This window comes from Chionomys nivalis, chromosome 1, assembly GCF_950005125.1.
Source record: "Chionomys nivalis chromosome 1, mChiNiv1.1, whole genome shotgun sequence".
Taxonomy (NCBI): Eukaryota; Metazoa; Chordata; class Mammalia; order Rodentia; family Cricetidae; genus Chionomys; species Chionomys nivalis.
Window position 1 is genome coordinate 137,503,512 of NC_080086.1, and position 27,959 is coordinate 137,531,470.

Below are 27,959 nucleotides of genomic sequence, written 5' to 3' on the forward strand. Positions count from 1 at the left end.
CCGAATCTGACCTCAAAACTTTTTCTTTGATACTTCTGTGTGCGCTCCTGAGTGCCGAGGTCATTGGTATAAGCTGCCACGTCTGGCTGTCAACTTAAATATGAAAAAGAGTCCAAATACAATTCTAGAATCCTAGAAATAAAACACATTAAGGATAAGCTCAATGAAGGGGCAGAGTAGCAAGTGAGATGCAGCTAGAATGAAAATTAGTGAATGAGAAATCAATTTGAAGAAGATTCTGAGGGTACAGAATACTGAACACAGATACAAGATGGAAAATGTCAGACAACAATGGAAGAGCTTAGGAGAATGAGTAGATTGTTGTAGAAATCTGTGTGCAGCAAATCTATTTAGGATAAAGAAAAAGTAATTTTTTTTAAGGAAATCTATTGCTATTGGAACAAAGAAAGGATAATACTTCGAGGAAAGGTAGATTGAAATGAGGGGAGAGTTGGAGCATGGAAATGGCGCATTTAGTGGACTCCATAAGCATGGGTGAATTTAAGCTCACAAATACTGACAATAATAAGAATGATGGTGCAAGTTGGTTAGCAGTGACTGACGTTGCTGGAATTAAAATAAGATGCATCGGACACAGCTGTGACATGGAACTGGTTGAGGCATGATTGGATTGAAAGGATTTTAAGTTACTGAATGAAGTGTTCATGTTAAAATACAGAAGACTCCAGACTTACTGGAAGATTTAATAGGCTTTGGATCGAGGGCCCTCCACAGCCAGGCACTTTTCTGCTCGAATCCTTTCAGATGGTATGGCCTGGAGCTCAGGATGACGTTCCAAAGGGGGCAATTAGAAGTGAAATGACAGGAAGCCCTCTAAGGCACCAATCTTAAGCTTTTTCTGGTAGGCTGGTATGCTCCTAGGTGTCAGGACCTGTCATCACGCACCCTGGCTGAGGAGTGTGCTGTACAAGGAATTAGCTTGGGGCTCACTGAAACACAGTGACATGAGCTCAGAACTTCAAAAAAGGTGTCTTCCTCCTTGCCGCTGGAGGAACCAAGTCCCAGCTCTGGTATAGGAAAGCCCACAGCAGCGATCAAGGTATAGGTCCCCTCCTGGTGCCCTCGTCTGGAGGCTCTGTGCATGTCCCACTCTGGGCTCTGGATGTCTTGCTCTCCAGCTGCTCTGAAGAATGCCACATTGTTCTGGGTGGGCTGCCTCTCCTACTCTCTGCACAGTCCTTCTCTAACTGACATTACTGTTGGGGAGCTGGGTTGTGGCTGGAAAAGAAGAAGACAAACCTGGTTCTGCGAGCTGTAGTTTCTGCACTGAATTTCTAAGTTTATACCCATAAAAGCTGAGGCTGTAACACCCAGTTCACAAGGCCGTTAGCAGTTCTAAATTGTAGAAGGAGCTGCGGGCTGCGTTCCTGCCGCCCGGCTCCTGGCTGCCTGGCTAGCTTATGCCCCAAAATAACAACACACAAACTGTATTCTTTTAAGCACTGCCTGGCCCATTTCTATTAATGTGTGTAGCACCTTGAGGTGTGCTTACCAGGAAGATTCTAGCCTACGTCCATCCTGGGTCAGAGCTTCATTGCGTCTGTCCTGGGGAGCAGAGCTATGGCATCTCAGCTCACTTCCCTTCTTCCCAGCATTCTGTTCTGTTTACTCCACCCACCTATGTTCTAACCTATGAGGCCAAGCAGTTTCTTTATTAATTAACCAATGACCTTCCTCCATCATTTCCCCTTTTTCTGTTTAAACAAAAAAGGAAGTCTTTAACTTTAACATAGCAAAATTACATATAACAAAACAGTTATCAAGTAAGAATTACAGTTACAATATTTACATCTCTTTTATCTTTATAATAACTAAGGAAAACTATAACTATTTATCTATTCTTCAACTCTATATTACCCAAGTAAATGAGAAGTAAGCAACTTACAAAAATCTAGAAATCACAGAGACATCTCGCTGCCTGGACAGTCACCCAAAGTTCCTCTGTACCATTGGGGCATCTATCTTCAGCCTACAGGCCCATAGTTTCCAGCAGACATTTCCATGAAATAGGAAATTTCAAAGGCAGTTCAGTCACTATCTGCTGTGTCCTGCAGAATGTCTTGCAGACTCTTTCATGAATCAGTAACCCCGAAAGATCATCTCACCTTTAGGCAAGTTCAGCAGTTCTCTCTCTGAGGGTTCTCTGTGTCTAGTTTATGCAATAGTCTAGGCAAGAACAGTTTCTTGTCCAAATGGCTACCAAACTCCATAAGGATCCTCTTCGATGCCCATCTTCCTCTTGAAGTAGATTGGTGCTGCCAGGAGCAGAGTGTCTCATTGTCATGAAAAACCCTAAGTTATTAAAACATTAAATGTCATATTCTGTAGTCTCCAAAAGATATGAAGAATGCCTATCTGAAATATATCTATGCACATCTAGAAAATCTAACTAACATAACTACAAGCTTGACTATTATCAATGATTATCCATTAACAACCTATATACGTTACATTTTTAAATGAACTATACAATCACAATACCTTAATCAAAATCAGAAATACATACATACATATATATACACATAACAAAATTGACCTTAAATTTATATCAACAAAGCAAAACTTATACCAATGTAAATTATCCATATCTATATCATATCCCCCTCTAAATGTAAAAGAACGTTTATAAACAATTTTTGGGAACATGGACACAGTTTTTTCTCTCCAAACTGCTTCCTGCTGTATAGGGGTGCTGTTAATTAGGTCTTTTATGGTATAACCTGTCTGTTAGGTTCATCTCAGTCGGCACTTGAGCGAAGTAATTTTTTGAAGGTGTTCACTGCAACCTTTCAGGAGGGCGTGGTCTATCATACCATATTGGGATGGAAGCAATCCACAGGGTCTCATCGTCTGTGAAAACAAAAGAAGAATCTCTTTTCCAAAGTATCGTATCCTTAGATCCAAATTCTTAAGTCAAGGTGTTTTCAAAATATCTATGTTGGATTAGTTCAGCAGCATTTATAAACAAATATCTTTTAGCAGCTGTTGCTCCTTTCTCAGCATTCAAACAATTCAAACAGAGCATAATAGCATACAGTATCAAGATTCTCTGTGTATTTTCCATCTTTGTGCACTTTATTTTAACCTCTATTTTGTTTATTTTTACTTTTATTTTTGCTTTTTGAGACAGGTTCTCTGTATATCTTTGACCTGGAATAACTCTGTAAACCAGGCTGTCCTTGAACTCTCAGAGATCCGCCTGTCTCTGCCTCCCAGGCATTGGGATTAAAGGTGTGTGCTACCATACCTTGAAGTCACAGAGGTCAATCTCCCTCTGCCTCCCAAGTGTTGGGATTAAAGGTGTGTACTACCACACCCAACTACTCTCTTTCTTCCTCATTTTTGTTTTTTTTTTTTGACTTTAAGAACTTTAAATTTAGTCTGCATATATTTTTAACACACTGTAAACCATTTAGAAATTTTCTTTGTCTTTGAATCTCTCTTTACTGTATCTCTCTCTCTTTTTCTGACCACATGAGCCTTTAAATTACTGAGCAATATGGGTAGGATTAAAGCCATGGCTTTGCCAGCTAGATCCAGCCCATTCCTTAGCTTTCAACCTCATGGTGGAGGTACCAGTATGTCCACAGACAACACTCAAGTCCTCTCTCTGTAGCTGGCCCTCCTGCCTCAAAGAGTCAGAGTTTGCCCTGGCAGGATGGCCCAGAAAGCCGGCATTTTAAAACAGCACAACTTTTTTCCTGCTACAGCTGAAAACAAACAAGCATGCAGTCAGCTTTTCTCAACACCATTTAAGTGTTTCGTGGCAGGACCTCTTAATGAGCTGCAGGGTTTTGCAGCTAAAGCTGAGTCAGGAAGCCTCTCTTAGATGAGAGCGCTTGCTTGCCTCTAGCAAGCAGAGTAGACCCAAGAAATTGCTGCTACCAAGAAAACATGCTTTACTCTATTCTTTCCCAAGCTTTCTCAGGCTTTCTGTGGACTAAATTATCCACGTCTGGGCGCCATTCTGTAGTAGGAGCTGCGGGCTGAGTTCCTGCCGCCCGACTCCTGGCTGCCTGGCTAGCTTATGCCCCAAAATAACAACACACAAACTGTATTCTTTTAAGCACTGCCTGGCCCATTTCTATTAATGTGTGTAGTACCTTGAGGTGCGCTTACCAGGAAGATTCTAGCCTTCGTCCATCTTGGGTCGGAGCTTCATCGTGTCTGCCCTGGGGAGCAGAGCTATGGCGTCTCAGCTCACTTCCCTTCTTCCCAGCATTCCATTCTGTTTACTTCACCCACCTATGTTCTAACCTATGAGGCCAAGCAGTTTCTTTATTAATTAACCAGTGACCTTCCTCCATCACTAAATGAGCCTCTCCATGCAAAGGCACCTATGGAGTCCCTGACATAATGCTCGCATTATTGTTACCTGCCAACACACATGCACACGCGCGCGCGCACACACACACATTTCAAGCAGGAAAATTGCCAAAATGGAAGATAGAATAAAATAAGAAAAATAAACCAGAACTTAAAACAGTTATAGTCCTGTGCAGTTCCTGAGATAGCTAAAACATAAAGACATAGAAAAGAAGAATATTGAGGCAACACTAACCAAAAGACATTTAGTAAAATCATATTAATCTTAAGAAAAGGTCCTTGAGGCAAAAAGTCTTTATCAAAAAACTTAGAATGGTAGATTTTGTGTAATATATGTTTTATCAAAGTTTTAAAAAATTCTTACCAAAGATAAAAATATGAACAAATCTATAGTAATAACATCTAGTAATATATACGTGATTTAAAAATTAAAACCAATGGGTGTTGTAATATGAGCAGCGGGGCTGCGTCCCCGGCACCCAGCCGCCCGCATGGCTAGCTTATGCCCAGAAATAATTACACAGAAACTGTATTCTTTTAATCACTGCTTGGCCCATTAGCTCCAGCCTCTTATTGGCTAGCTCTTACATATTGATCTAACCCATTTCTAATATTCTGTGTAGCACCACGAGCTGGCTTACCAGGAAAGATCTTAACCTGCGTCTGTCTGGAGTGGGAGAATCATGGCGATTCCTGACTCGGCTTCTTTCTCCCAGCATTCTGTTCTGTCTACTCCACCCACCTAAGGGTTGGCCTATCAAATGGGCCAAAGCAGTTTCTTTATTAATTAACCAATGAAAGCAACAGATTAGAAAGAGATCACTCCCACATCAAATGGGCACTTGTCACCCTGCCTCATGACCAGCCTTCTCCACACTGGACTCACGCGGTGGATGGAGAGAACCAACTCCTGCAAGTTGTCCTCTGACCTCCACACACGTGTCCTTGGCACATGTGCTCCACACATAAAAAAAGTAAAACCGGTGGTGGTGGTGCACACCTTTAATCCCAGCACTTGGGAGGCAAGGCAGGTGGATCTCTGTGAGTTCGAGGCCAGCCTGGACTACAGAGTGAGTTCCAGGACAGGCTCCAAAGCTATACAGAGAAACCTTGTCTCAAAAAGCCAGTGTGTGTGTGTGTGTGTGTGTGTGTGTGTGTATTTGTGTGTATGTATATAATGCTCTTAAATAATTTAAAAGGCTAATATGTATATATTGTGCTCTTAAATAATTTATTACATATATGCAATAAATTATTTAAGAGCACAATAAAATTGAGAAGTATATAAGCAGGTAGCCTTAACCTTTTTCAACAACTGTTAGATTTATTAGATAAAAATGAAGAATGTAGGAAATTTGAACATAGGATCCGGGTGGGTGACTCAGTTGGAATAATATATGGTTTGCAGGCACAAGGACCAAGTTCAGTCCCCAGAGTATAGTGGAATATGCTTGTAGTCCCAATGCTGGCAACATTGCCGAGACTCCCTAGCCAGGCAGTCTAGCCTAATTGGTGAGAGCCAAGCCTGTCTTAGAGGAGGTGTAGCTCCTGAGATTGTCCTTTGACCTCCATTCATGTGTGTATACACTTGCTCACATACATGTGTCCTCCATGCACACATATGTATACACACAATAAAATAAAATTATTTTTACAAATCTGATTGTATCTGTTACTGATTTCATTCTTAGGAAACACATAAAAGAAGCCTCAAAGAGAATTCATATGACATAGACGATATTCTCTGAGAATTCAGTAACAGTAAAAAAGCTTCCGTGTATTGGGTATTGAAAGCCTCGTTGATGTGAACAAATTCCCTAAAACAGCATTGCTCTCCAAAACTGATTCCAGATGGAACAGAAAACCCAAGTAGTTGGGAAGGCTGGGGCATGAATATTGAGAGTTTGAGGCCATCCACGGCAGTATCAAAGGCTTGTCTCCCAGAAGGAAAGGGAACTGGAGTGGCTGGGATGGGGGTCACTAAGGACACTGAATTAGTAACTTTCCACAAAGGAAACAGTCGGGCCCGCCTGGATGACTTTGTGTGACATTCAAATAGCAGTCAAATAAAGGATAAATGCCAGTATTATAGAAAATGTCTTAGATTGTAGAAAAGTTAATAAGCATTTCTATTTTATTTTTCAAGCTTTGATTATGTTGGTACCATCAAGTTAGGAGAGCATCAAAAACAAAAAAAAGGAGCATGGAAAGCCACTTTCATGCATAGACATAAATGAAATCTAAACAAACTAGCAGAGAACAAATGAACAACTATTCACACAAGTTATATCATGACCACACTTGTTTTACTCCAGTAATTAAGGGTTTAATGATATAATTTAACATAGATTTATAGTGCAATGGGTTGAATCCTTATAATCATCTAAAAAACATAGATGAAAATTTTGCAAAATCCATTGAAAATCTAAATGCATATACAACAACTGCAAAAAAAGTCTTAGAAAACTACAAGCAGAAGAAATGTCCTCAACCTAGTATGTAGTACTTTGCTAACTCACAGCCTGCAGCATGTTTGTTGCTAAGGCATGGAGGCAGTTTGCTTTAGGATGTTAAGCAAATAAGGAGATATGCTATAGCCACTTTTATTTCCTGTTTTGTTAGCGATCCTGAACAGTAAAGTAAATAAAGAAAAGAAAAGCTGCTCTACTACTTGGTGACTGACAGTGTAGAAAGCTGGGGACGTTTTTCCGGGTAAATCATTAGGATGATAAAAGCACCAGGGCAACAAAGCTTAAAAATGTGTGAGTTAAACTGTACCAAAATGTAAAATCTTAGGTGCATTAAATAATCAGCAGAGTGAAGAGACATTTCATGGAATGGTGGAAAACATGCGCAAGCAGCCTGTCTCATGAGGAGTTAGTGTCTAGAATATGTAAGGACCTACAACTCAACTAGAAACTCCTCAAATATGTAATTGAAAAAGGAGCACAGGGGCCGGAGGGATGCCTCACTGGTTAAGAAATGTACTGCTCTTGCGGTGGACCCTAGTTCAGTTCCGGCATTCACATTGGGCAACTCACAACAGCCTTTAACTCCAGCTCCAAAGCCCTCTTCTGGGCTCTACAGGCACGTGTGCAAATGTAAACACACGCGCACACACATGGACATACATATAACTAAATCAAAGCCATAGCGTAAGTGTAGCTATGCACACACAAATAAAATAGCAAAATGTAAAACAAAGATTGAGATAATAAATTTTGTGGTACATTCTTTTACCACATTTAAAATGCAGGGTTGCGAGGCGCAAAATTTTATAAAAATAGCTAGAAATAAATAACAGGAATGTATAGGTCTTTTATAGAGGGGCCTGTGTTGTTGAGAGATAATAAAGATGGCTCAAGTACACAGGAAGATGAGCACATTCATGGAAAGGGCTGTTTGGTGTGTAAAGATGTCAGTTCTCTGCAGAGCTATCTGTGGATTTGTTCAGCTCCCATTGAAATCCCAACAGGTTGTGGGATTTATTTTAATTTTTTTATTATTATTATTTTTTGGTTTTTCAAGACAGGGTTTCTCTGATGTTTTGGAGCCTGGCCTGGAACTAGCTCTTATAGACCAGGCTGGCCTCGAACTCACAGAGATCCACCTATCTCTGCCTCCCGAGTGCTGGGATTAAAGGCGTGTGCCACCACAGCCTAGCGACAAATTTATTTTAAAGTTCAAGTGGAACTGCAAAGAGTCCAGAAAAATGATGCCAGGCATGGTGGCTTACACCTTTAATCCTAGCCCTCAAGAGGCAGAGGAAGGTAGATTTCAGTAGGAGGAGGCTGCTTGTTAGTCCCAGCTGCCCAGAACCGAAATAATCACACAGAAAACTGTGTCAATTAAATCACTGCTTGACCCATTAGTTCTAGCTTCTTATTGGCTACCTCTTATATTAATTTTTATTTAATTTTTATATTAATTTTTATTAATCTGTGTATTACCACATGACAGTGGCTTCCCAGGTAAAATCTCCAGCTTCTGTTTCTGGCAGCTCCATGGCGTCTCTCTGACTCTGCTTTCTTTCTCCCAGAATTCAGTTCTGTCTTCCCCGCCTACCTAAGTTCTGCCCTATCAACAGGCCAAGGCAGTTTCCTTCTTCATTAATGAAAGCAACACATAGACAGAAGGACCTCCTACACCAGGTTTCTGTGAGTTCAAAGCCATCCTGGTCTACATAGTGAATTCTAGGTCTGCCAGAGTTATGTGAGACCCTATCTCAATGATAGATAGATAGATAGATAGATAGATAGACAGACAGACAGACAGACAGACAGACAGACAGACAGACAGATGAAAAATGAAAACAGCCTTCATGGGCTCTTGCTGTAATTAAACTGATGTTGTGCTGTTGGAGGAGGTTACTTGTTTCATTCCACGCTGCTCAGCCTTGAAATAATCACACAGAAACTATTAATTAAATCACTGCTTGGCCAATTACTTAAGTGTATTGCTTGCTAGCTCTTACATCTAGAATTAACCCATCTCCATTATTTTATATTTTACCATGAGGTCATGGCCTACCAGCAAAGTTTCAGCGCGTCTGTCTCTGGCGGCTCCATGGCTTCTCCCTATTCCGCCTCCGTTCTTCCAGCATTCAGTTCAGTTTTCCCTGCATAGCTAAGTTCTGCCCTGCTGTAGGTCCAAAGAAGTTTTTTTTTATTAATCAGAGGTATTCACAGCATACAAGAAGAATCCCACATCATTGTACTGTCCAGGATGAAATATCTGTTAAATGGCTTTTATACAGTTGATTATCCAATAGGAAAAGAAATGGATTCTTTCCTTATACCTATGAAAATCTATCAGTGCTAGGTTGGTAGGAAAAAGGACCATGAATTTGAGACTAGCATGGGATATCTAATGATTTTTTTTTAAAAAGAATCATAGCTAATTATATTCAACCTTAAATATGAAATCTGTAATTGGAGAACTTTAGTGTCTGACTGGGGAGGATGCATGCAAAAGTCGGAGAGCAATTGTGTGGAGTTGTCACTTCTGGGATCCACTTCACACCCTCACACCCGCACTGCCCTTGCGGAGCCATCTCTCCAGCCCTAACTGACAAACCTTCAGAAAACGATTGCAGGGAAATGGGGGGAGTTTCTTCATCATCTCAGAGAAAAATTGTAACATAGAAAAGGCATAAAATATAAAGAAAGTTACAAAATTGGGGTGACTAATGTTCAAAGCTAGCTGTTAATCAAAAATGTAATACAGTGAGAAACCTAAAGGAGAAATTATACAATATAGCTTTCTTAAGTTTAAAATACAAAAATATGGAGAATTGCTGCAAACAAGTAAGAGAGCCAGGCCTGGTGGCATCTAGAATGGTGACCACGGCAGTGGGATCACATGTTCAAAGCCATCCTCTGCTACATACAGGGCTTGAGAATAACATAGGCTGCATGAGAGAAAACCAACAAGAGAAGTGTAATCCCTACTAATTTCCAGCCTGCTCAACAGACTCCTTCTCAATATTTGAAAGAGTAGGAGCAGATATTTCAGAGAAGCATGAACAGCCAACAAATATAGGGAAAGATAGCCGATTCCTTTGATTCTGAGGAAATCACAAATTGAAACCACAGTACCCGTTTACTGCCACAGGTCTAGCAAATGGTGAAGTGTCTAGTAGTGACAGGGGTTGGGGGCAGTGTAGAGTTTCAGGAACTCTCCCACACAGCTGGTGGGAATTAGTGTAACCACTTCGTAGAGCAAATGAGTTGGCATTGGTTGCCAACGTTGAAATTTACATAACCATGCAAGCCAATAGTCACAGTCTTAGAAATCCTTAAACGTGACCATCAAGCATCGTGAAACAGAAAACTTAGTAGTAACATTGTGAGTAATAGGACCAAATGGAAACATCAGCAGTGGAGTGACTGTCTAAACTATAGGAAACTAAGCATGAAACTATCATCAAGCAGTGGGAAAAAATGTGTCACTTATAAATTATAACAGTTTTGAGTGAAAGAAGCAAGTTGCTGAACACTTACATACATTTAGCCTCTGTAGGTTTTAAATATTCACAATGTATCATTATACACAACTGTGAAAATCATAAAGCTAAGGAGTCCATTGATACAAAGTCCAAGTCAGTGCTTACCAGGAGGAAAGACGATATGGTAGGAGGGGGTCAAGGGAGAACGACAAGAAATATTGAGAGTGACAGCCGTGTTTTTTTTTCCAGGCAGAAACCTGCATAGATGGATAGTGATAACTTTTATAGTTTTATGGCTTTTACAGGTACAGCACACATTTTATACTGTCTTGGACTTAGTATGTAACTAGGAATGACCTTGAATTTCTGCTCAGTGCTGGATCTCAGTGCTGGGGTTACAGGAATATCACCACATCTGGTTTATATGGTGCTTTGTGCGTGGTAAACGAGGATTGTGCTGACTAAGCTACGTCTCTAGCCCTGCCTCTGTTTTTGAGGCTTGAAATTGGATGCTGTCAAGTAAATGTCAAAAAATACTTAGAGCAGAGGTTAGGAAGTAACTGTGTACTAGAGATCCAGCCCCACCATCTGTTGTATATAGCCGGTGAGCTAAGAATGGGCTCTGTGTTTCTAAGTGCTTTGAAAAATCTCATTTCTTGAAAGTTCTATGAATTCAGATTTGAGTGTCTATAAATAAAGACTTGTTGGAACACACACAAAAATTGGATGCTGTCTTTATTATCTGCATTTATTTATTTGCATTGAGGGGTGTGCATAAGTCAAATAACAACTGTCGAGTCAGTTCTCTCCTTCCACCATGTGGCTCTTGGGATCCCACACCGGTCATCGGCCTTGGTGACAAGGCCTTTATCCAGCTGCCAAAAACTGGATATACTTTTTAAGCCTTGACCTAAAGCAATATTTTCATTTGTTATTGATTTTTATTGAGCTCTACATTTTTCTCTGCTCCCCCCGCCAGCTTCTCCCTTCCCCTTCAACTCTCTGCCTAGGTCCCCATGCTCCCAATTTACTCAGGAGATCTTGTCTTTTTCTACTTCCCATGTAGATTAGATCCATGAATGTCTCTCTTAGTATCCTCATTGTTGTCCAGGTTCTCTGGGATTGTGATTTGTAGGCTGGTTTTCTTTGCTTTATGATGGAGGAGTGTCATCTGTCTATGTGTTACTTTCATTGGTTAATAAAGAAACTGCCTTGGCCTTTGATAGGACAGCAGCTTAGATAGGCATAGTAGACAGAACAGAATGCTGGGAGGAAGGGAAGTGAAGCAGACACCAAAGCTCTCCTACTCTGAGATGGAAGCAGGTTAAGATCCTTCCCGGTAAGCCACCACTTCATGGTGCTACACAGATTATTAGAAATGGGTCAATCAAGATGTGAGAGTTGGCCAGTAAGAGACCGAAACTAATGGGCCAGGCAGTGTTTAAAAGAATACAGTTTCCATGTAATTATTTTGGGTAAAGCTAGCCGGTGGCCGGGAGTTGAGCGGCAGAACACAGCCCGCTGCTCCATCTACAGCTTTACATTTAAAAAACCACTTATGAGTGAGTACATGTGATCATTGTCTTTCTGTGTCTGGGTTACCTCACTCAAAATGGTGTTTTCTAGCTCCATCCATTTGCCTGCAAAATTCAAGATGTCATTTTTCTCTGCTGTGTAGTACTCCATCATGTACCACATTTTCCTTATCCATTCTTTGGTCGAGGGGCATTTAGGCTGTTTCCAGGTTCTGGCTATGACAAACAATGCTGCTATGAACACAGTTGAGCACATGTTCTTGTGGCATGATTGAACATCTTTTGGATATATACCCAAAAGTGGTATTACTGCATCTTGAGGAAGGTTGTTTCCTAATTTTCCGAGAAATCGCCACACTGACATTCAAATGGGCTATATCAGCTTGCATTCCCACCAGCAATGCAGAAGTGTTCCCTTTACCCCACAACCTTTCCAGCATAAGTTGTCTTCAGTGTTTTTTATCTTGGCCATTCTTACAGGTGTAAGATGGAATCTCAGCATTGTTTTGATTCCTAAAGCAATAGTCAGTATACCACAGAATACTGCCAAGATGATTAAGGATTACAAATGCAGACACTTATTTCAATAGTCAGGTAGTTATTCTAATGTTGTTTCTTAAGCCTTTGATTTCATGGCTGGTAGTGTTCAGGATGTAGCTAAAGTAATTCTGTCCCATATATAGGACATGCATTAATGGCCCAGGTGCCAGGTGGTTCTTTGGTATAGCAACGAATCGTGAAATTAAATTTAGTTGTAAAGGTGAATTAAACCTCTATTTGTTTTTGTTTCCGTTGGTTGCTCCTACTTGTGATTCTCAAAAAAAAAAAAAAGCTGATAATAAAGGCAGAAAATTGTGTTCAAGTCACATTTTCTGTTCTGAGAATAGGCTCTGTAAGTGGGAGATGAATAAGATGTAGCTGGTCCTCAGAAGCAAGAGTCTAACAAAGACAAAAGGAATCGAACAGTGTAATCTCACATGGTCAGTGTGAGGGTGGGCATATGCACAAGGTCATGGAGAGTCACCATTGACCAGTGGAATAGTGGGAAAATCTTCAGAGGAAAAACACTCCAGAGACTTGGGAAACAAGCAGGAGATGTATATATGTAAGACTGGAGGGGAAGGGTAGGCCTGGGACAAGTGTGTGCCCAGGTCTCTAGACCTAAGGGATAGGATAGGCATCTGCTGTGCTCTTTGGGGTAGGAGACGGGAGAGATGCAAGCTACTGATGCATTTGCCCATGCGGAACACGACAGTGCTCCTTTAGCTCGTACTGTGTACAGGTTATCAGCCTGTGCGAGCCCTTAGGAGAAGGCCGTGCTCTCTAGGACCGGAGGTGCGTTAAAGGGAAAGAAGTAGAGAGCAGCTGGGGGGCAAGTTCAGAATTCTTGCTGTGTTTTGCCCTATGTAATTGGATGGAAGATAGATTAGATATAGACTTTTCTCTGAATAAAATGGGTTGAAGGGTCCGTGGTTGCTAAGATATCAAAAAATACAGCTTCTGAAGATACTGGTATTATCTTTAGTATAATCAAATATTGACTTTGCCTATATGGTCTTAAGGGAAGACAGATTTGTGTTTATGTGGTGTTAAAATACAGCAAGCAGAATATAAAAGTTTAATAGTGGCAAATGCCTGTAAGCCCAACATTTGAGGCCGAGGCAGCAAGATTGTAAGTTGAAGGCCGGGCTGTGCTCCACAGTGGGTACTATTTAATAAATAATAAGTGGGAATGCAGTATTGATGCGGCACACAGCTGCATACAAGCTATCCTTTCTGTTCCAAGTGTCACATTTGATAATAAATTGTATGGACAGCAGACTTAAATATTCAAACTTATATTTCATTAATATCCCGCCCAAATCTCAGACAGCCATGTTATTTAAAGGGAATTGGATGGACAGCTCACAATGTGTAAAGAGCCTCTGTGGGGATTTTCAGAAGCTGTGGGTGTATATGGCTCAGCAGTATGAGACCCTGGGTTTACTTGCCAGCTTTAAAAAAAAAAAAGCATGAGGCAGGCTAAGTAGGGGCTGTAGAATAGAATGTTCTGTTCAGTATAATTGTGAAATTTTATTCACTTTGTGTGCATTTGCTATTTTAATGAACAATCTTGGTGTTTCTGCTTTCCAGAGAAATTACTGGAATTTTAACTTTTTTTGTACCTTCTAATACAGCATCATTTACAGTCACAGGTCTAATGTTCACTGCTTGTGTATAGGCTTATACTTGTTTAATCTGTTGGCACAGACAGACCCCCCCCCTTTTTTTTTCCAAGACAGGGTTTCTTTGTGTAGTTTTGGAGCCTGTCCTAGAACTTGCTTTGTAGACCGGAATGGCTTCGGACTCACAGAGATCCGCCTGCCTCTGCCTCCCGATTGCTGGGATTAACGTCATGTGCCACCACTGCCCGGCTCACAGACAGACCCTTAATGCCAAATGCTCTGCCTCAGTTTTTTGTTGTTTCAAGGCAGAGATTTGTGTAGCCCAGGCTGGCTCAGATTAACTGGGTAGCTGTAGATGACTGATCTCTTGATCCTACTGCCTCTACCTCCTGAATGCTGTGATTACAGGCTTGCACCACAATACCGGCTTGCCTTGCTTTTGTTTGCGAGTATTCTAGCATTTGTGGACATAGCTTAGGCAACTGAGTTGCTGACATGCACAATCCATGTGTTCTTTGCATTGTTTTTGCCTTTTTGTATTGTACCCATCAAAAAAATTCCCCCAATAGGGAATTACCCTCATATCTTACCAGAAATGACCCAGAAACCTCAAAGGGGGGGGGGAATTCCCAATATGTAGAGATACCCAGAAGAAATTTAACATGTCTCTTTAGCTCCATAATTTGATAATGTCACTTTATGGTAGAAGGAAGGGAGGAACCACAGGAATGAAGAAGCCGCAGGCAACATCAGAGTTCTGCTGGCTGCTTTCTGCAAGGCCCAGTCACACTGACTACAGTGAAATCTGATTTGTACTTGAAAAGGTCTCATTTCCTTATTTTCTCCTTTGACACAGAAATCCCCTGCAAAGAAGCTGAGCCATGCAATTAGTAAATCTTTGGGCTGTGTACCCTCCAGAGAACCCCCACATCCTGTTTTTCCTGAACAACCAGAGAAACCACTTGACCTTGCACACATAGTGTAAGTATGCACCTGCATGGGCTGTGCCAAAACGGGGCTTTCTGATGGGAACTCTCGCGTCAAGGGCTGGTTTCTTTAAACCTTCATAATATCTGCGTGTACTGCTCTGCATTCCTCAAACCAGAATAGTGCAGCAGCCCCCAGACACACGAGTACACCAAAGCACTCCTTCCTTCAGCGTAGCCACTGTTTATTCTTTGTGGCAATGAAACCCCCAGGGACTTAACTTAGATATTCACATGGTAGGGAAGGAAAATCTCCTGGGTTTTATCTTCTCAAACTTAGAGACACAGAGCAACAAAAGGCAGACCAGTGCAACAGCTCGTGATTATTCTTCAGTGCACTGTACGTTGTGAAGCCATTTCTTCTACGTATGTCTTCAGTTCATATGGAGTTGGTTTTGTTGTATGGTGTGATGTTGAGTCAGTCACACACATGCACATGCACTCACGCATGCATGCATGCACACGCACCAGTCTGCATTTTAACAATAACTTGCTTCCAAAGTCATTTTTTGCAAATAATTCATTTTTTCGTGACCTGTTGTTAGTGTTACTGTTGTCAAAATTAAAATTTCCAGAGCTGGGGAGATGTGGTTTGGTGTTCACACAGCATACCAGGCTCTGGGTTCAACCTCTGATGCTGCATAAGTAAGAAAAAAAGTCGCTTCTAAACGTACATGGGCTGATTTCTGGGCTCTTTATTCTGTGTTCTTTGGCCAAATTGGCTATTCCCTTGCCAAAATCACCCTATCTCAGTTACCATAGAGACAGTGATATTTTTTAGGACTATCATCTCTATTCTTGTCCTTTCTTGTTTTCTTACAAATTTTGGCATCAGCTTATTGGATTCTTCATGAAATTTTGTTCAGGTTTTTACTGATTTTTTTTGAACCCAAAGACAAAATTGGAGAAAATTGACATTTTTATAATACTGAATTTTCTATTCTACAAACATAGTCTCTTTACATTCGCTTAAATGCCCGTTTATGCCTTTAAGTAGTTTTATGGTTTTGACCTAGGAAAGGTGTTATATATGTTAGATTAGTTTTTGAAGTGGTTTTTGTGGTCTTTTTTTCTGTGTGTGTGGGGGGGCGGGGAGACATCTCACTATGTAGTTCAACCTGACCTTAAGCCCTCTCTTAGCCCAGGCTAGCCTGCTAGCCTTAGTTTCCTGAGTGGAGGTTAGAGTGTCTCACCTGACTAGACTGATGCCTGAGGACTCTACTCATTTTGTTGTCAATTTTCCTATAAAATTCTCAAGACATATTTAGTACCTTATAAAAGTGTATAATTCCCGTGAATTTGTGTAATGCCTTGTCATGCTAGTGGGTTCTTTTTTGAATGATGCTTCTTATCAGTTACTCACAGTGTATGGAAATATTGATGGGTTTTGTATTTTAATGTACTGTGTACTTAACTCTCTTAACTTGCTCATTGCTTCTGATAATTTGTATTCATTTTTTTAGAATTTTCTTTAAATAATTTTATAATCCGCAAATAATGATGGCTTTATTTCTTTCCACTTTGTAGACTTTCAGAAATTAATCATGCTTTTTGGGGTATAAAAGGTTTTACTATGATGGTTAGAAACTTCCATACTGAATAGAAAGGGTGTAATGGACAAAACCATTAGCATAGCAATATAGTCAGATTTTATTGTGTGTGCTCATTTAAAAAATATTTTTGAATGGTGTATGTACATGTCTTATGGGGACAAATGCACATATATGTACATGTCTTATGGGGACAAATGCACATATATGTGCACGAATGTGCAGAGGTCAATGTTGAATGTCTTTCTCAGTTGATTTCCCCATTATTTTTGAATGGTATATGTATATGTCTTATCAGTGTGTACATGTGTATGTATGGGGACACATGCACACATATATACATGAATGTGGACAGCAGACGTCAACGTTGAATGTCGTTCTCAGTCAATGTCCACTTTATTAGATTTCAAGAAAAGGTCTCTCACCCTGGAGCTTATCTGTTTAGCTAGACTAACCAGCTAGTGAGCTTCTGTGACCCACCTGTCTCTTCCCATCTCCACCACCACTGGAGTTACAGATGTGGGCTGCCACACCGAGGTTTTTACATGGGTACTAGGGATCCAAGATCAGGTTCTCATGGGTGCATAGCAAGTGATTTACCAATGGGGCCATTTTCCTTGGCCCTCGGTGGGTTTTAGAAGAGAACTATGGCACTGAAGAGAAGGCACAGTTGGTAAAGTACTTATTCGCCCAGCATACGGACCCTAGTTTGAGCTCCAGAAAACACGTTAAAACATTGCACATGGGGATGCACACTTGTAATTCTAGTGTTTGGAAGATCGAGACAGGAGGATCCCTGGGGCTTACTAACCAGCCAGCCTAACCTAATTGGCAAGCCCCAGGCCCTAGTGAGAGACCCTGTCTCAGAAAAGAACAATACCCAGCGTTGAACTCTGACCTCTGAGTAAACTGAAACATATTCACAAACACACACCCAAATAATAATTATAGCATCAAATTAAAAAACTGATCAGATATCAGCTAAACGCTGGAACTATTGAAGAGGATTCACAATAGCTCAGCAGGTTAAGGCACTCGCCACTAAGCCTGACAACCTGAGTTTGATTTCTGGGTCCAAGATGGTAGAAACAGAACCAGGTCTTGCAAGTTGTTCTTTGACCTCCACATTCATGATCTGTGCACATGCATCTCTCTTTCTCCTCTCCTCCCCTACTCCCCCCCCCAACACAAATAAAAAACCATTTCGTGTCTGCACTTATGTGGACATGCATGACAAGCATGATATAAGGCGGTATAAGACAGGTAGACTTTAAGACCTCTTTTGACTAGGTGGTGACAGCACACACCCTTAATCCCAGCACTCAGGAGGCAGAAGCGGGTGGATCTCTGTGAGTTCGAGGCCAGCCTGGTCTACAGAGTGAGTTCCAGGAAAGCCAGGGCTACACAAGAAATCCTGTCTTTAAAAAATAAAAAAAATAAAAAATTTAAAAAAGACCTTTTATGCCCATTCTAATGCCCTCTTGTTCAGCTTTCTAGAATTAGTAGGTGACTTTACAAAGTATGGTAATATCAAGGAAAACTTCCAAAAGAGTCTAAAAGAGATTTGTGGTTGTAGCTGAAGTGGATTGGTGTTCTCAGAAGCCAGGTTTCACAGACACTGTCTAGTCAAGCACCCTGACAGTCCCATGGAAACACGGATCGAGCTGGTTTTAGTCGTGATGCCCAGGAACTCTTGCTCTCTCACCTCGCCATCCCCATCAGCCTCCTGCATTGTTTGCTGTAGCTCCTTGTCAGTCACATTCTTGCGAACCCAGCATGCACTTCAGCTTTATCAATGGAGTCTTCCCAGTGTCATCCTCGCGAGAGCCGAAAAGCTTTCACGGTTTCTTTCTGTCTCTCAGACATTTCCTGAGTTCACTTTTCCTGCCCTTTATCAGTTCTACTTATTATTTGCTCAGCTTCTTTCTTGGGTTCAAAGTCCAGGGCTCTCATCGATGTCTTTAATGTCCCTGAAACTAGAGTGACAGACAGATGTGAGCTGCTGTGTAGGTTCTGGGAATCGAGCCCAGGTCCTCTGCTAGAGCAGCAAATGCGTTAACCACCGACCAGCCCTGGTCAATGAACTCTTATCCTCTTCCTGATGTGGCCACGTGAATTAATCCGTGTTCTCTGCTTTTCGTCAACACTTGTCCTTTTAATAGGTTTATTCAGAAGCTGGTCATGCCTGGTCAGTCGAGGCTGCCAGAGCCCGGCTTTTGTCTAGAAACCCTGATTACAGCAGGACTTTTACAGAAGGTCAAGTATGACCATTTATCCAAACTTCAAAAATAGGTGATTTGTATGAATGCATAAAAACCTATACAAAAGGTAACCAGTAAACAGTTATTAGTGGCTACCCTTCAGGAGACAAAGGTAAAGTACATTTTGCCAATTTGACATGTCACTTCAGAATTAAAATTTTATTTTGTACCATGTAACTAGTGTCAGATCAGGGCCATCTTATTTATTCATTGTGTGTACATGTGTACGTGTGTGTGTGTGTGTATGTGTACGTGTGCAGGGGTGTGAGAACATGCCATCTGTATGCCTTGTGGAAGTCAGAGGGTACCTTCTGGGAGTCAGTGCTCTCCTTTCCCCGTTCGCATCTCCAGGCAGGCCGTCATGCAGGTTCCTTTACCTACTTAGCCATCTCACTAACTTGATAAATGTCTTTTAAAGATGTCTGAAGTTCTACTTGAAAGAATAGCTTCCTTGTGTTAAATATTCTTTAGCCGTGTGCCTTTGGCAGTCTCTGAACTAAATACCAAGGAGCTTAGGGATTGCTTTAAATCTCCTGAGAATTTCTTGGTGAACCAGTTTCATGGTTTCTGATCAGTTTCACAATTGTCCTATTGTATTCAGAAGAACTATCCTATTTACTTTGAATCTTTGGAAAATAGTGTCTCATATTTGGCCTAATATGCAAACTAATTCTGTAACAAGATGTTTTTTCCTTATGGTCTGGCATTATCTTAGTGCCAAGCTAGGAAATGCACTCATGAAGAATGACATTTACAGTGAAGCCAGAGATGGCTAGGAATTAGCTATGGAGGGTGGAGAGTCCTGGCAGAAGAAGGCATTAGGACCAGAGCCATGATACGCCGGAGCAGGCTGTCGAGGAGGCATGGGCTGCTGCACACTGATAGACTCTATCCTTAATAGAAGGTCTGTAGATAGGAAGATTTATCAAGTTTTTTATTTAAAAAAATTAAAAATAAACAAATTCCCCACTGTCTATCATGTTGAGATAAGGAGCAGGACAAGAATGAAAGAGGGGAGACCAGATGGACAAGTGTTATCGTGGACCAGGTGAGAACCATGGCGCTTTGAACTATTGTGGTCATGCAGGTAGATGTTATAAAGACATTAGACACCTTAAGTATAGGGCTTGCAAGATGGCTCAGTATATAAAATGCTTCCACCCAGGAGGCATAGACAGGATCCCGGGCAAACTGACTAGCTAGACTAGTGGAATAAGTGAGCAAGAGACCTCGTAAAGAGAACAGTGACAAAGGAAGACACATAATGTCAGTGTTGGACCTCCATACACATGTACATGTGTGTACCCCTATACATCTGAACACACACAAACATATACACATATGTACTCAAATAAATACATTTAGCTGGATGTGGTGATTTCACACCTTCAACCCTACCATTTCAGAGTCTGACAGAGTTCCAGACCAGCCTGAGCTATAGATACTCTGTTAAAACAAAACAAAACAAAAAAACTAAACTAAACTTATATTTTGCCAATATTGCACAGCAAGAAATAAATTTAAAACTCCAACCTTGAGGTTTAGTGCTCTGTCTCAGAGTATAAAGGTGCTTCACTAAACTTGATGACCTGAATTTGGTTCTCAAAACTCATATAGTAGGAAGAGAGAAATAAATTAAGGTTTTCTTCTGACCTTCATGTGTGTGTGTATGTGTGTGTGTATGTGTGTATACATGCATGCACACACAATAAATTAATTAAAAAATAAAAAGATTGATCAGATGTTTCATTGTGTAGGGGCACTTGCTGCCAACCTTAACAATCCATTTAATCCTCAGAACCCACGTGATAGAAGGAGAGAATTAATTGCCACAAGTTTTTTCTTTTTTTTTAACATTTACTGTATGCCATGCTGTGCCCCCTCCCGCCACAAAATAAATAAAAATTAATGTCTTAGTTAGGGTTTCTATTGCTGTGAAGAGATACCATGACCTCAAGATTCAAAATTACTCTTGTAAAAACTTTCATTTCAGAGGTTCAATCTGTTACCATCATCTGCAGCATGCAGGCAGAAATGGTGCTGGAGAGGTAGTTGAGAGTTCCACAGCTTGTGCAGGCAGCAGGGAAGTGGTCTGAGGCACTGGGTGGTATCTTGAGCCTAGAAGACCTCAAAGCCCCCCCCCCCCCAGTGACACACTTCCTCCAACAAGGCCAGACCTACTCCCACAAGGCTACACCTCCTAATAAATGCTACTCCCTTCGGGGGCCATTTTCTTTCAAACCACCACAGTTAGCGAACAAAAAATTGTTCAAGGTTGTTGTGGTAGCTCATGCCTGTATTTATAGCATGTAAAAGGCTGATCCAGGGACTAGAGAGATGGTTCAGTGGTTAAGCGTCCTGACTGCTCTTCCAGAGGTCCTGAGTTCAATTCCCAGCAACCACATGGTGGCTCACAACCATCTGTAATGAGATCTGGTGCCCTCTTCTAAAGAGGGTGTGTGGCAGGAGTGTTAAGGGCTTGGCTTAGCTGGTAAAGTGCCTCCCTTACCAGCCTGAGGACTTGAGTTTGGATTCGCAGAACCCACATAAGAAGCCAGACACAATGCCTTATGCCTGTGCCTCCTGTGCTGGGGTGACACCAAATTCCTGAAGGTCATTGGCTGCCCAGTCTGGCCAAATAGATGAGCTTCCGGTTCAGTGAGACCTTGTCTCAAAAAGTTAAAAAGTAGAAATTGTAAGGAAAGACAACTTGTGTTAATCCCCGGCCTGCCTGCACCCATGCACGCACACACACACGTACATACAAATATACAAACTCTTACATTTTACTACTATTGCAGAATAAGATATAAAATTATAACTCCAATTCGGGTGTAGTGGCCCACTTCTGTAATTCCAGCACTTAGGAAGTGAGGGCAGGAGGGTCAGGAGTTCAAAATTACTCAGCCACCTTGTTTCCTGTCGCTGTAGCCAGCCTACGTTACATGAGACTCTGTCTCAAAAAATAAATAAACAAACAAAAAATTCAAAACTGTGGTAGGAATCTGGGGTGGAAATTTAAGATGACTATGAGATAAAGTATATTTGACTGTCTCATTGTTTGCACAGAATAGGGATTTGTTCAAGACCATGGATTTGAAGGTCAGATGTTGGTACTCGGGACTCCCAATGGTATAGATCTTTGCTTATTTAACTTTCACGGCAACCCCGTGGTATAACTACCACCAGCCTGTTGAAAAGCCAAGGACAGCCTTGGTGAGGTTGAATGGCAGCCTTGTCATCACGAAGGAACAGAGCAAGGCTGTTGGGGCTTGTGTCCAGATCCCACCTTCTTCCCAGCCTCCTCTTTTACCTGCTTCCTACAGTGCTAAGAAACCTTAGAGCAGAAACAGGACTGACTTGTAGCCTGAACCAGTGGTCAGTTTCAGAATCAAGAGGGAACTTGGTGAACGAGAGACGGATAAAGACGGAAGGAAAGCAAAGACCTCAGTCTGCCTTGCCGTAAGTTGGTGATAATCAGGCTCTCAGTTAGCACAGGATGTTCTTTAAGGACAAGACATGTGAAACAGCTTGTAAGAGGTTAGGTAGGATTCCCTAGGTAACTAAAACTTAAAAATCTTTTCCTCAAGTAAGTTGAATCATCCCGAAAATATATACTTCAGGAGGCTTTGGCTTACTCTCTGCTGAATTCTAAGTGTATAAATAATGCCCAGAGCATGGTAGGCACTTAAATACGTTGAAGAATAAACGATAGAATGATGTAGTACATGCCTTTTACCGTATTTGTCTTCTCTTCATAAAAGTCATGATGGTCATGTCCTCTCGATGTCCCCAAAGCCTCCACTAGATGGCAGCCATAATTCCTTATGTTGGGGGAGGTTGAGAATATCGTGTAAACAAGGTTTCTAAAATCTCGGGGCTTGTATTCAAAACAAAACTAATTTGTCTGTCAGCACTCTAGCAACTTTTCCTCTGCGTCTCCGAGAGAAATTAGTGTGTCTCTGATCAAAATATTTTCATACAGCTTGCAGCTCGCGATGTCTTTGATAAACCTTCTGCTGTTCTAGTTCAAGCAATTTGCTCTCGCTCAGGTTCTAATTATCTAACCACACAGTCCTTAAACTTAATTTCTTTAATTAGAGGTTACTCGCCGTTTCACTTCGGTTTGTGGCTATTTATTTCTGACAGAAAGCAAAACTAGCTGGTATTGCTTCCTGTCTGCCTTGTTTTCATAATGCAACAAGAAGAGCAGGGTCATGTGTCCTGCTGCGTGTAACTGCGATCATTGACTTCTTAACGGGGCTGACACACGGCAGCCCTCAAGAGAACACCAGCCGATGGTGCGAGGTCTAGGAATCACTTTCATATTTTTAAATCATTAAAGCTGTTTTGGGGGAAGTAGTATATGTGGGCACTTGTGTGTATGCTTGTGAAGGCCAGAGGTCAGTGTCAGGTGTGTTTTATTACTCTCTACCTTATTCTTTTCTATTGCTTTTATTTGTTTGTGTGTAGGGGGAGTGAGTGTCTGTACATGTTTGCCACAGTGAGTCTGTGGAGGTCAGAGGAAAACTTTTAAGAGTCGATTCTCTCTACTATGTGGGTGCTGGGCATTGAACTTAGGTCATCAGGCTTGGCAACAAGTGTCTGCATCCCCTGAGGCCTCTCACCAGATTTCTACCTTATTTTTTGAGACAAGGTCGCTCACTAAACCTGGAGCTTGCTAATTTGACCAACAAGCTTTAAGGATCCTCCTGTCTCTGTACCTACCCAACATTGTAGGCATGTACCACCACCACTCATGGCTTTTTACATGGATTCAGCAGTTCTTGTTCGAACTGAACCATTTCCCCAGCCCTTAAAGATAAATCTTAATTTATCTTTAGATAAGTTAAACTTTAGTTAAAATTTAATTTTATTAAATTATTTATAAAATAAAGATGCATTTCAAATAAAAAGAATACGTAATCAGGTATAGTAACTCATGACTATAATCCAAGCAATCCAGAAATTAAATGAGGATTGCTGAGTGATTCGAGCCAGCTGTGGCACTGTGGGCTAGACTTGGATGCACAGAAGCAGAGAGGATGGTGGATGTCTTCCTCAGCTGCTCTCTGCTTTATCTACTGAGGCGAAGACTCTTGCCCAGCTGGGGACTTTCCAGTTTGGATTGATTAGCTAGCCAGCCTGCTGCAAAGCCTCATTGTCTTCACCTCCCAGACACTGGGGTTACAGGTGACCCACCACACCCGCCTGGTTTTTACGTAAATTCTGGTTGTTTTTTTTTTTTTTTTTTTTACTCAATCCTCATGCTTCCCAGCCCCATGATCTTCTTGAGCCTCTGATCATACAGTCTTTACTTGTCAAGTTCTGGGATTACAGACATGGACCACTGTACCTTGTTTATATCTGTTTTCAGTGACAGTGCAGAATAGAGTGGCTGTCCCTGATACACCCTAGCCCTCAGAGCCCAACATGCATTAGCTGACCCTTCATAGATAAACCTTGCGAACTTCTGCCTTAAAGGAAGCATAAATGGAAACTGGCAATTTTGAACACTTTGTGTTTCTTCATATTCTTTTTTCTTTTTTCTGAACGCTTGTTGTCTTTGGTTCTATGGCCCGGGTTGACTTTCCCAATTAACACAAGTCCTATGTTTTCTTTTAATGTTTTTGAAAATGGTGCCGTTGGTAGTATGATTAAACTCGCCAGTGCTCCATCAAGCACCCAAAATTTCAGGCCTAACACCATCTGATGTGTTGAGAGAAGAAAAGTTGCTTTTGATTCCCGTTTTCCTACAGCATACAGTGGACAGCTGACTTGCGCTCGGGCTACAGCACAGCTGATTCTGACCTGTCCTCCATGCTGAGATGGTTTTGAAAACCTAGCAGTTCATACAGGGCTCATTAGAGGCTGAGCACTGGCAGCTGGTCAGGCTGAAGTTCCTGAAATCATTGCCTTCTAATTTTAGAATTGGCTTGCTAGCCCCGAAACTGTGCCTCCCCAGCGAGAATGAACATGGAGGACAGTGAACTAACATAGTCCTGGAGATAGGATGAACACTTTGCCTTAGTGTGTGCATGTGTATAGGGCTGAAGGAACTTGCATACACTCACGAATCCACACCTATGAATGTCTCTGTGTGTCTGTGTAACAGAGAGATGGCCGCATGCGTGAACAACAATGTAGTTATTCATTGTGGTGCATTAAGGAGACCCAGCTTTATTTAATACAATAAAACTGAAAGCAGCCAGGGCTCGTTCAGCTAGACTGGTTGGCTGGTGAGCCCCAGGGATCTGCCTGTCTCCTTGTGCACCCCAGCACTGGGTTACGGAAGTGCTGTCGTGCTCAGCTTTTACATGAGTACCGGGAATCTGAACTAAGTTCCTCATGCTTGCACAGCAGACTCTTGACTAGCCAAGTCATCTCCCCATTATATTAAAACACACACACATACACACACACATAAAATTGGGTTGGGAAGATGGCTCAGTGGTTAAGAGCACTGGTTGCTCTTCCAGAGGACCTGAGTTCAATTCCCAGCACCTTCATGGAAGCTCATAACTGTCTCTCCCAGGGGATCCAAAGCTTTCTTTTGTCCTCTATGGACATCCTACACCCTTGGTACACAGACATACATATAGACAAACACCCATACATGTAAAATAGAGTAAAAAATATTTGAAAAACATATAAAAGTTATCATCTTAATGAATTTTAAGCATATAGTTCAAAAGTAAAGAATATTTACATACCACAAGATTTGCTCACTTTGGCAAGTTATATTACTTTTGCTAAATTTATATCATTTTATAACCTTCACTACCATCTGGTTTTAGATATTTCCATCATCCAAAGACATTTTTATCATTTATTATAAATTGTGTCTTACAGCTCTAGCCTTGTTGTAATACTTTTCTATTGCTGCAGAAAGACACCATAATCAAGGAAATGCACAGAAGAAAGACCTTATCGGGGCTCTCAGTTCCAGAGGATTAGAGTCCATGGCCATCATGGCGGAAGGTAGACAGGCAGGTATAAAGCTGGAGCAGAAGCTGAGAGCTCACATCTCATTTACAAGCACACGGCAGAAACGGGCTAAATGGGAATGGTGCGGGCTTTTGAAACCTCAGAGCTTACCCCCAGCGACACACCTCCTCCAATAAAGTCACACCTCATAATCCTTCCCAAACAGTTCCGCTAACCAGAAACCAAGCCTTCAAACATATGAGCCTATGTGGTCCATCCTCATTCAAACCTCCACAAGCCCTGAGACAACTACCAGTGTGCAGTAGTTCCTCTTACCCATTAAACATACATTCCAAGTCCCCCAGTGGGTGCCAGAAACTGCAGATAGCATAAATCACTTACACGTTTGTGCCTATGCATGTACGTGTATGTACACTTGTATGTGTATGTGCTTATGCATGAGTGTGATCTTCACATGTATGTGTATATATGTGTGTTTGTGTACTTAAGGACTGGGGAGATAGCTCGGTGGGTAAAGTACTTGCTGGCAAGAGAGTGGATTCTCAGACCTCAAATAAAAAGCCAGAGGCAGTAGCACTAGTGTCTATATATAGTCCCAGTGAACAAGGGATGGATGGAGACATGACTGAAAGATTGTGGGCCAGCCAGTGCAGTGAACAAGAACAAGGTGGAAGGCAGGACTGACACACACACAGTAAGAACAACCTATATTTAAAACTGTTCTTTTTCCGCAGAAGAAATATGGGAAAAGGGAGGAGAACGATGGGGCATGGGGCGTGTTCAACATACAACTTATACTTGTAAGAAAAAATAATTCAAGGTTTTCTTTTAATTCTATGTGTATGATTTGCCAGTGCAGGCATGTGCACGCGGGGCCCATGTGTCTGTGTAGAGGCTTCCCCTCCCTCCACATTTGCATGGTTTCTGGAAAACGGACTCAGGTTGTCAGTCTTGCATAGCAAGTCCTGTACCAGTGTCGCCAGCTCATCAGCCTGGAAAAAATTAATAAAAATTTAAAATATATTAAGAGAACTGTTTATTGGGTTTGTTTTTTTGTTTTTGTTTTTTTTTTTTTGGTTTGCCTGTCAGAAACCTGAGTCTTCTATGAAGGATTGCCCTTCAAAACCTTAGCCTCAAATAATCTCCTCAGTAAACATCCAAGGAACCCAAGCTTCCCCCAAATCAGAAAACTATAAACAACTGGTGTGGATAAGAAGTAAAAGAAACCATGGTAAAGTCCCACAAAGAGTCTGTGTTGTCAAATATAAAATAACTATACATTGCTGGATGGTGGTGGCACACACCTTTAACTCTAACACTCAGGAGGCAGAAGCGGGCAGTTCTCAGTGAATTCGAGGCCAGTCTGGTCTACAGAGTGAGTTCCAGGACAGCTCAGGCTACACAGAGAAACCCTGTCTCAAAAAAAAGAAAGAAAAAGAAAAGAAAAAGGGGAAAAAAGGGGAAATAAAAAGGAGAGACAAAGGGATTCCTGCATGTTCAAGGCTAGCCTGGACCACATACCAAGACCTTATCTTAGAAAGAAAAGGATTTGAGTGCTGATCAGAAGACTCAGCAGTTATGGGCGCCTGTTTCTCTTACAGAGGACCATCTATAACCCCAGTTCGATGGTGTCTGATGGCCTCCTCTGACCTCCACAGGTACGAGGGAGTTGTCAGAGAGTGTCTGAACTTTGGAAATACAAATTTGGAAACTGGCAACCTACAGATGATATTTAGTACAGAAGAGAAAACAGAAGAATCAAAAACTATTACCAGTTTATTACTTCCTTAGATGACTATTTAAAAACTTTTGGCAGTTTTTTTTTTTTCTAATGTGCAGCATAAAGGCAATTCCAAACACCCAGGACTTTAGTATTCTTGGACACTGTCTTTGATAGTATTGAGCCCAGTCAATGGAGGGATTCTGTATGGTACGGATTCTTTAATAGAGAAGAACTTTCTTCCCTGCTATCCTGGAACTTACTCTGTAGACCACGCTGGCCTCGAGATCACAGATCCCCTGCTGCCTCTGCCTCTCGAGTGCTGGGATTAAAGGCGTGTGCCACCATACCCAGCTGGAATTTTTTTTTCTATATATCCTTGTGTGCTTAAAAAATATTACCACCGTGTGAAGAGAAAGTCTCTACATTGCCATTATTTCAAGCCTATTTATTGGGTGCAGAATGAGTAAATTCAGTCTTTAAGTTTAACAACGCATTGG

The 27,959-nt window shown here is 41.4% G+C and overlaps 1 protein-coding gene across 6 annotated transcripts in view; it reads left to right on the forward strand.

Moving 5' to 3' along the window:
• Dtnb (dystrobrevin beta) overlaps positions 1 to 27,959 on the forward strand; it is a 204,009-nt gene that overhangs the window by 97,761 nt on the left and 78,289 nt on the right. For all 6 annotated transcript variants that reach the window (XM_057778220.1, XM_057778256.1, XM_057778241.1 and 3 more), the window contains exon 9: positions 14,851 to 14,975. In XM_057778220.1, coding sequence (XP_057634203.1) covers positions 14,851 to 14,975 — 125 coding nt within the window. The remainder of the gene's footprint in view (positions 1 to 14,850; positions 14,976 to 27,959) is intronic.